The sequence below is a fragment of the Somniosus microcephalus genome, chromosome 33 (assembly GCF_052327205.1).
Source record: "Somniosus microcephalus isolate GS21.2 chromosome 33, FLI_Smic_1.0, whole genome shotgun sequence".
NCBI classification, from domain to species: Eukaryota; Metazoa; Chordata; class Chondrichthyes; order Squaliformes; family Somniosidae; genus Somniosus; species Somniosus microcephalus.
The window spans coordinates 39,111,987-39,122,737 of record NC_141019.1 but is presented as its reverse complement, the minus strand read 5'-3'; the positions used below and the strand labels follow the sequence as shown (position 1 = coordinate 39,122,737).

Here is a 10,751-nt window from a genome sequence, read left to right as displayed (position 1 = left end):
AGCTAAAAAGGGAGGATTGTAGTGTATGTAACCATTCCACCTTTAAGAGAACCGTTCCACCTTTAAGAGAACTATTTTAAGAGTTGCACTACTTTATCTTGGCTGCTGTATACTGTAATACCGGCGGTGACCACACCGGTATATAAGTGCTGTGTAATGATTTATTGGGCAGTTCCGCCCTGACCTTCAACTAGTAAAGACCTGTTAAAGTTTACTCTTGTGGTCTGTGTAGTAATTCTCAATATAACACACAGACTTAACAATTTGGTTTGAGGGGCTGTGGATCAATAGGTTTGGCCAAGCAAGCAGTGCGCATGCGTCCACCCCTCTCGCTCCCTGTGCCATCAAACAGTGGAAGCGGGATCCACCAATCAGAAACGGGGAAAGACGGCTGTGGCATCCAGGAGCAGCCAATCAGTGGGATCCTTAGGCGAGGCGGGACCGTGCGGGGCAAATGCAGGAAGGGCGGTGGCCATCTTGGATCCGCCCTGGGCCAATCGGAGACGGGGAGAGACACTTGGAGCCAATCAGCGGGCGCTTTGGGGCGGGGCAGTGCGGGGCAAAAACAAACAGGAGGGCGCCGGCGGCGGCGGCCGCGGCCATTTTCTTCTCATCGGGACCGGAGGCGGCAGCCAATCGGAGACGTGGAAAGACGGAGGTGGGGCGGCGGGTAGCCAATCAGCGGGCGCCTTGCGGTTGTCCGTGCGGGGCAAAGACGGAGCGGTGCGGGGCATCCGCCATTTTGATTTGGTTTGATTTGGTTTAGTTTGAATGGCGACGCGCGGCTCGGCGGCGGAAATCGAGCCCCAGGCTTGGCCGGCGCCGGCTGGGCCGCCCCGGGGCAACCTGTTGGAGCGGCTCCGCGCCGCCCTGCAGCGGCTGCTGAGCCCCGGCCTCGGCCCCGGGCTGGAGTGCGGCGGCGGGCCGGGCGGAGGAGGCGATTCCCCGGCCGGCAGGAAGAGGCCGCGCCGCAGGAGGTAAAAGCGCAGCGATTCACCCATAAATCTCCATAAATGTCAATAATTCACCCGTAAATATCGATAAATCTCCACAATTCACCCATAAATGTCAATAATTCACCCGTAACTATCGATAAATCTTCATAAATCTCCACAATTCACCCATAAATCTCCATAAATGTCAATAATTCACCCGTAACTATCGATAAATCTTCATAAATCTCCACAATTCACCCATAAATCTCCATAAATGTCAATAATTCACCCGTAAATATCGATAAATCTTCATAAATCTCCACAATTCACCCATAAATCTCCATAAATGTCAATAATTCACCCATAAATCTCCATAAATGTCAATAATTTACCCATAAATCTCCATAAATGTCAATAATTCACCCATAAATCTCCATAAATGTCAATAATTTACCCATAAATCTCCATAAATGTCAATAATTCACCCATAAATCTCCATAAATGTCAATAATTTACCCATAAATCTTCATAAATGTCAATAATTCACCCATAAATCTTCATATGTCAATAATTCACCCGTAAATATCAATAAATCTTCATAAATCTCCACAATTTACCCATAAATCTTTATAAATCTGCACAATTCACCCATAAATCTTCATAAATCTCCACAATTCACCCATAAATCTCCATAAATGTCAATAATTCACCCATAAATCTCCATAAATGTCAATAATTTACCCATAAATCTCCATAAATGTCAATAATTCACCCATAAATCTCCATAAATGTCAATAATTTACCCATAAATCTCCATAAATGTCAATAATTCACCCATAAATCTCCATAAATGTCAATAATTTACCCATAAATCTTCATAAATGTCAATAATTCACCCATAAATCTTCATATGTCAATAATTCACCCGTAAATATCAATAAATCTTCATAAATCTCCACAATTTACCCATAAATCTTTATAAATCTGCACAATTCACCCATAAATCTTCATAAATGTCAATAATTCACCCGTAAATATCGATAAATCTTCATAAATCTCCACAATTGACCCATAAATCTCCATAAATGTCAATAATTCACCCATAAATCTCCATAAATGTCAATAATTCTCCCATATCGATAAATCTTCATAAATCTCCACAATTCACCCATAAATCTCCATAAATGTCAATAATTCACCCATAGATCTTTATAAATGTCAATAATTCACCCATAAATCTTCATAAATGTCAATAATTCACCCGTAAATATCGATAAATCTTCATAAATCTCCACAATTGACCCATAAATCTCCATAAATGTCAATAATTCACCCATAAATCTCCATAAATGTCAATAATTCTCCCATATCGATAAATCTTCATAAATCTCCACAATTCACCCATAAATCTCCATAAATGTCAATAATTCACCCATAGATCTTTATAAATGTCAATAATTCACCCATAAATCTTCATAAATGTCAATAATTCTCCCATAAATATCGATATAAATCTTCATAATTCACCCATAAATCTCCATAAATCTTCATAAATGTCAATAATTCACCCATAAATCTCCATAAATGTCAATAATTCACCCATAAATCTCCATAAATGTCAATAATTCACCCATAAATATCGATAAATCTTCATAAATCTCCACAATTGACCCATAAATCTCCATAAACGTCAATAATTCACCCATAAATCTCCATAAATGTCAATAATTCTCCCATATCGATAAATCTTCATAAATCTCCACAATTCACCCATAAATCTCCATAAATGTCAATAATTCACCCATAAATCTCCATAAATGTCAATAATTCACCCATAGATCTTTATAAATGTCAATAATTCACCCATAAATCTTCATAAATGTCAATAATTCTCCCATAAATATCGATATAAATCTTCATAATTCACCCATAAATCTCCATAAATCTTCATAAATGTCAATAATTCACCCATAAATCTCCATAAATGTCAATAATTCACCCATAAATATCGATAAATCTTCATAAATTTCCACAATTCACCCAGAAATCCTCATAAATCTCCACAATTCACCCGGAAATCTTCAAAAATATCGACAGTTCACCCAGAAATCTTCATAAATATCGACAGTTCACCAATACTTCTTGAAAAATATCGACAATACACCGATAAATCGTCATAAATATCAACAATTCACAGATAAATCGTCATAAATATCAACAATTCACAGATAAATCGTCATAAATATCAACAATTCACAGATAAATCGTCATAAATATCAACAATTCACAGATAAATCTTCATAAATATTGATAATTCACCCATTCATCTTTATAAATATCGATAATTCACCGATAAATGTCAATTCATCAATGTCAATAATTCATTGATAATATCAATAATTAAGCAATATAATGTAAATAATTCATTGACAAATGTCAATAATTCATCAATATATCAATAATTCTCAATATTAATAATTCAGCAATATATAAATAACTCATCATCAATATCAATAATTCATCAATGAAGGCAATAATTCATCGATATGTGCTAATAATGAATCAATAAAGGCAATAATTAATTGATAAAAGCCAATCAAAAATGTCCAGAATTATTAAAGTTCAATAATTCATCAATAAATGTCAATAATCAATAAATGTTAATAAAGACACGTCAGTAATAAATGTCAGCAATAATTAAAAGCAAAAAGTAAGTGTAAACGATTGAATAAAGTGTCCTTTTTCTTCTTTCAGTGTGCAGGAGGCGGAGGAGCCGGATGACAGACAGTGGAAGAGGTTTAAAATGGGTACAGTACACACTTTTGTTCATGCTGTGCCTGCCCACCCCCTGGCCGGTCTGTGAGGTTTCCCCACAGCCCAGCCCACCCTGGGGGGGGGGGTACTGCTGGAGCGAGAGACGGAGCGCTGTATAATCACCTTCCCCACTTGTCGGTGTCTGAAGGCACTGAAGCCCCCTCGCCCCGAGTCGGAAGGTTCTCGGTTCTGTGTGCTGGGCGAGGTGACCAAACTAACAAACTGAGCTGGGCTAAAAAAAAGATTTCCTACAATGATACCAGACCTGGCAGGAAAGACTGAACAGGCTGGGGAGCTATTTTCTCTAGAAAAGTGAAGGCTGAGGGGGGTGACCTGATAGAAACATAGAAGATAGGAGCAGGAGCAGGCCATTCGGCCCCTCGAGCCTGCTCCGCCATTCAATGAGATCATGGCTGATCATCCAAACTCAGTACCCTGTCCCTGCCTTCTCCCCATATCCCTTGATCCCTTTAGCCTTAAGAAATATATCTTAACTCCTTCTTGAATATATTTAATGAATTGGCCTCAACTGCCTTCTGTGGTAGAGAATTCCACAGGTTCACCACTCTCTGGGTGAAGAAATTCCTCCTCATCTCTGTCCTAAATGGCTTACCCCTTATCCTTAGACTGTGACCCCTGGTTCTGGACTCCCCCGCCATCAGGAACATCCTTCCTGCATCTAGTCTGTCTAGTCCTGTTAGAATTTTATAAGTTTCAATGAGATCCCCTCTCATTCTTCTAAACTCCAGCGAATATAAGCCCAATCGACCCAATCTCTCCTCATACATCATTCCTGCCATCCCAGGTATCAGTCTGGTGAATCTTCGCTGCACTCCCTCCATGGCAAGAACATCCTTCCTCAGGTAAGGCGACCAAAACTGCACACAATACTCAAGGTGTGGTCTCACCAAGACCCTGTACAACTGCAGCAAGACATCCTTGTTCCTGTACTCGAACCCTCTCGCTACGAAGGCCAACATACCATTTGCCTTCTTAACCGCCTGCTGCACCTACATGCTTACCTTCAGCGACTGGTGCACAAGGACACCCAGGTCTCGTTGCACTTGCCCTTCTCCCAATCTATTGCCGTTCAGATAATCTGCCTTCCTGTTTTTGCCACCAAAGTGGATAACCTCGCATTTATCCACATTATACTGCATCTGCCATACATCTGCCCAATCGCCCAACCTGTCCAAAGGTTGATAGAGGTCTTTATCATTTTGAAGGGGTTTCGATAGGGTAGACATAGAGCAGATGCTCCCACTTGTGGGGGGAGACCAGAACTATAAGATAGTCGCTAATGAAACCAGTGGGGAATTCAGGAGAAACCCTCTATACCCAGAGAATGTGGAACTCTCTGCCACCGGGAAGCGAATAGCGCAGATGCATCTAAGGGGGAAGCTGGATAAATACATGAGGGAGAAAGGAATAGAAGGATATGGATGATAGGGTGAGATGAAGAGGGGTGGGAGGAGGCTTGTGGGGAGCATAAACACCGGCACGGACCAGTTGGGCCGAATGCCCTGTATTCTGTACAATACTTGGTAAACGTGGGTGGGGGGGGGGGGGGCACAGTGCTGGCAGATGAATTTTAATGCACCCAATTGCGAAGTACTGCACGCAGGAAGGAAAGAATCGGGCGGTGTTACGATGAGGCGCGGAGCTGAGCGACACCACGCAGTCCGAGAGCGATTTACGCTCCCAGGCGTCTAGCAGAGCCCAAAAGCCACAGCGATTTCCAAACGGGGACTGGGTGTAACTCGTGCCTGTCCGTGTGTGCGTCTGTTGTGTCTGCGTGCGCCCGGGTGTATGTCTTGCGTGCGCGTGTGTGGAACAATTGACCCGTGACGTGTTTTTTTTCCTTGCGGTGTTGCAGGCGATCTGGTGGACACGGTGAGGAACACGGCCGAGGGCGTGAGACAGACGACCAGCACGGTGCTGAGCTGGGTGCGGAGCCAGCGCCCCTCCTTCAGCTCCGTGCTGCCAGCCACGCCCGCTCAGCGGAGGGTCCCGAGCAGACAGAGGCGAGCTCCCCTTCCGCCCTTCGCCCACGGCCAGGTCAGTCGCCCTAACCTCGTCTGCTGCCTTACCGAGGCCAGCAGTGTCGCAAGGACCAAGAGGGTCTTCACACCCAGCCTGTGGTGTTTGTTCTGGGATGTGTTCGATTCTAAACGCTACGCTGCAGAAATCGCCCTTGGGAATGTTGGCAGATTCCCAGGGGATAGAAACATAGAAGATAGGAGTAGGCCAATCGGCCCCTCGAGCCTGCTCCGCCATTCAATGAGATCATGGCTGTTCATCCAAATTCAGTACCCTGTCCCTGCCTTCTCCCCATATCCCTTGATCCCTTTAGCCTTAAGAAATATATCCAACTCCTTCTTGAATATATTTAATGAATTGGCCTCAACTGCGTTGTGTGGTAGAGAATTCCACAGGTTCACCACTCTCTGGGTGAAGAAATTCCTCCTCATCTCTGTCCTAAATGCCTTACCCCTTATCCTTAGACTGTGACCCCTGGTTCTGGACTCCCCCGCCATCGGGAACATCCTTCCTGCATCTAGTCTGTCTAGTCCTGTTAGAATTTTATAAGTTTCAATGAGATCCCCTCTCATTCTTCTAAACTCCAGCGAGTATAAGCCCAATCGACCCAATCTCTCCTCATACGTCATTCCTGCCATCCCAGGTATCAGCCTGGTGAATCTTCGCTGCACTCCCTCCATGGCAAGAACATCCTTCCTTAGATAAGGAGACCAAAACTGCACACAATACTCAAGATGCGGTCTCACCAAGGCCCTGTACAACTGCAGCAAGACATCCTTGTTCCTGTACTCAAACCCTCTCGCTACGAAGGCCAACATACCATTTGCCTTCTTAACCGCCTGCTGCACCTGCATGCTTACCTTCAGCGACTGGTGCACAAGGACACCCAGGTCTCGTTGCACTTTACCTTCTCCCAATCTATTGCCGTTCAGATAATAATCTGCCTTCCTGTTTTTGCCACCTTTTGACTCATAACTTCCCCTACTAAGAAATGAGGAGATGGCAGAGATAACCGCTCCTCTGCCCCGCCCCGAGCAGTGTGTCAGCTAACTGTGTGTGCTGGCATAGAGTGCGCCGGCGGGACTGTGTGAGAAGACGGGGAGGCGCGCCGCGCCGCGCAGTTAGAGACCGGGTGGTGCCGGCAGCTGGGCACTAAACTCGGATTTGTCACGGTGCTTGTCCGGGATGAGCTGAAGTTGCCTCCAGCTAACTATTGGGAAGACCGAAGCCATTGCCTTCGCCTTCCGCGCCCCCCGTAAACTTCATCTCATCCACAATGAGCCTGTTACATTAGGAACAGGAGGAGGCCATTCAGCCCCCTCGAGTCTGTTACATTAGGAACAGGAGGAGGCCATTCAGCCCCCTCGAGTCTGTTACATTAGGAACAGGAGGAGGCCATTCAGCCCCCTCGAGCCTGTTACATTAGGAACAGGAGGAGGCCATTCAGCCCCCTCGAGCCTGTTACATTAGGAACAGGAGGAGGCCATTCAGTCCCCTTGAGCCTGCAACATTAGGAACAGGAGGAGGCCATTCAGCCCCTCGAGCCTGTTACATTAGGAACAGGAGGAGACCATTCAGCCCCCTCGAGCCTGTTACATTAGGAACAGGAGGAGGCCATTCAGCCCCCTCGAGCCTGTTACATTAGGAACAGGAGGTGGCCATTCAGCCGCTCGAGCCTGTTACATTAGGAACAGGAGGAGGCCATTCAGCCCCCCTTCGAGCCTGTTACATTAGGAACAGGAGGTGGCCATTCAGCCCCTCGAGCCTGTTACATTAGGAACAGGAGGAGGCCATTCAGCCCCCCTCGAGCCTGTTACATTCGGAACAGGAGGTGGCCATTCAGCCCCCCTCGAGCCTGTTACATTAGGAACAGGAGGAGGCCATTCAGTCCCCTCGAGCCTGTTACATTAGGAACAGGAGGAGGCCATTCAGCCCCCCGCGAGCCTGTTACATTAGGAACAGGAGGAGGCCATTCAGCCCTCAAGCCTGTTCCACCATTCAAGCAGATCATGGCTGATCTGTATCTTAACTCCATCTACCCACCTTGGTTCTGTAACCCTCGATCCCCTTACCCAACAAAAATCCATCAATCTCAGTTTTGAAAGCTCCAATTGACCCCCAGCCTCCACAGCTTTTTGGGGGGGGAGAGTTCCAGATTTCCACCACCCTTTGTGTGAAGAAGTGCTTCCTGACATCACCCCTGAACGGCCTGGCTCTAATTTTAAGGTTCTGGACTCCCCGCCCCCCCACCCAGAGGAAATAGTTTCTCTCTTGATCGACCCAATCGAATTCTTTTAATCATCTTAAAACACCTCGATTAGATCAACCCCTTAATCTTCTACACTCGAGGGGACACAAGCCCAGTCTGTGAGAGGTTTTGATGGGACTAGAGAGAGAGAGAGACAAACTGTTCCCTCCGGCGAGTGGATCAATAACCAGAGGTCACAGATTCATAATCCTTGGCAAAAGATCTAGGGGAGAGATGAGGAGAAATATTTTCACTCCGACAGTTGCTGGAATCGGGAACGCTCGACCTGAAGAGGTGGTGGGAGCAGATTCCATCAGGAATTTTGAAAGGGAGTTGGACGGGCACTTGGGGAATGAGAAGCTGACACAGGGTTACAGAAGTGAGGGTGTGGGACTGAGCACAACCGATCTCTCAAAGAGCCGGCAGGAGCGCAATGGGCCGAACGGCCGCCTCCTGCGCTGTACGTTCCTCTAATTCTGTCCTCTGGAATTTAACCCCCTTTTCGCCCCGCGTACGATTCTGGTGAGACTGCGCTGGGCGGGTGGGGGAAAGGGCGAGCCCTGGGGCATAGGCGCAAAGTGTGCCTGGGACCTTGGTGTGCATGTACATAGATCCCTGAAGGCAGCAGGACAGGTAGACAAGGTGGTTAAAAAGGCACATGGGATACTTGCCTTCATTAGCCGAGGCATCGAATATAAGAGCAGGGAGGTTATGATGGAGCTGTACAAAACGCTGGTTAGGCCACAGCTAGAATACTGTGTGCAGTTCTGGTCGCCACACTATAGGAAGGATGTGATTGCTTTGGAGAGGGAGCAGAGGAGATTCACCAGGATGCTACCTGGGCTGGAGCGCTTCAGCTATGAAGAGAGACCGGACAGGCTGGGGTTGTTTTCCTTAGAGCAGAGAAGGCTGAGGGGGGGACCTGATTGAGGTGCACAAAATTATGAGGGGCGTAGATAGAAAGGAACTTTTCCCCTTAGTAGAGGGGCCAATAACCAGGGGGCATAGTTTCAAGGTAAGGGGCAGGAGGTTTAGAGGGGATTTCAGGAAGAACTTTTTCACTCAGGGTGGTTGGAATCTGGAACTCACTGCCTTAAAGGGTGGTAGAGGCAGGAACCCTCACATAGATACATAGAAGATAGGAGCAGGAGTAGGCCATTCGGCCCCTCGAGCCTGCTCCGCCATTCAATGCGATCGTGGCTGATCATCCAAATTCAGTACCCTGTCCCTGCCTTCTCCCCATATCCCTTGATCCCCTTAGCCTTAAGAAATATATCTAACTCCTTCTTGAATATATTTAATGAATTGGCCTCAACTGTCTTCTGTGGTAGAGAATTCCACAGGTTCACCACTCTCTGGGTGAAGAAATTCCTCCTCATCTCTGTCCTAAATGGCTTACCCCTTATCCTTAGACTGTGACCCCTGGTTCTGGGCTCCCCCGCCATCGGGAACATCCTTCCTGCCTCTAGTCTGTCTAGTCCTGTTAGAATTTTATAAGTTTCAATGAGATCCCCTCTCATTCTTTTAAACTCTAGCGAGTATAAGCCCAATCGACTCAATCTCTCCTCGTACGTCATTCCTGCCATCCCAGGTATCAGTCTGGTGAATCTTCGCTGCACTCCCTCCATGGCAAGAACATCCTTCCTCAGATAAGGCAACCAAAACTGCGCACAATACTCAAGGTGTGGTCTCACCAAGGCCCTGTATAACTGCAGCAAGACATCCTTGTTCCTGTACTCGAACCCTCTCACAACATTCAAGAAGCATTTAGATGAGCACTTGAAACGCCACAGCATACAAGGCTAGGGACCAAGTGCTGGAAAATGGGATTAGAATAGACGGGGTTTGATGGCCGGCGCGGACACGATGGGCCGAAGGGCCTCTTTCTGTGCTGTATAACTCTCTGACTCTATGTTAGTGTTGCCCTGTCTTGGGCGGCTCGATGAAAGCTGGGGGTGGGGAGGGCGGGATTAGTTGGCACGGCTGCAAGGCACCGAGGGGTGGGGGGTGAGGGGTCCCGCCCGTTGCCACACCGCTTGCCCCGTCTGACGCCGCTGCTCGCTTTCCTTCGCAGGGTCTGCCGAGCTCGCCGGAGGACTCGTTCGTTTGCCCAGCTGGCGAGCCAGCCTGGATGCCGCTGCCCAGACCAGGTGAGGACTCTCTCTGACCGTTAGCATGCAGGTACAGCAAGCCATTAGGAAAGCAAATGGTATGTTGGCCTTTATTACAAGAGGATTTAAGTATAAGAGTCACGTCGTCTCACTGCAATTATATTGGACCCTGGTGAGACCACACCTGCAAGATCATAAGATATAGGAGCAGGAGTCGGCCATTCAGCCCTTCGAGCCTGCTCCGCCATTCAATGAGATCATGGCTGATCTTCTGCCTCAACTCCATTCACCGGCCCTATTGCCATATCCCTTGATGCCCTTACTAGTCAGGAACCTATCGACTTCTGTTTTGAATATACCCAATGACTGAGCCTCCACAACCCTCTGTGGTAGAGAATTCCAAAGATTCACCACCCTCTGTGTGAAGAATGGCCGACCCTTTATCCTGAGGCTGTGGCCCCTGGTTCTAGACTCCCCAGCCAAGGGAAACATTCTCCCAGCATCCACCCTATTAAGCCCTGTAATAATTTTGTATGCTTCAATGAGATCCCCTCTCATTCTTCTGAATTCAAGAGAATACAGGCCTAGTTTACTCAATCTCTC

General features: G+C 46.9%; 1 protein-coding gene across 1 annotated transcript; it reads left to right on the top strand.

Annotated features, from left to right (window-relative positions):
- Nucleotides 1-672: 672 nt before the first annotated feature.
- LOC147097210 (uncharacterized) lies at nucleotides 673-10,219 on the top strand. The gene is made up of 4 exons (XM_085973097.1): nucleotides 673-977; nucleotides 3,690-3,742; nucleotides 5,626-5,807; nucleotides 10,112-10,219. The coding sequence occupies exons 1-4, from the start codon at nucleotides 772-774 to the stop codon at nucleotides 10,202-10,204; spliced, it is 534 nt and encodes a 177-aa protein (XP_085829223.1). The 5' UTR covers nucleotides 673-771; the 3' UTR covers nucleotides 10,205-10,219.
- The last annotated feature ends 532 nt before the right edge of the window (nucleotides 10,220-10,751 follow it).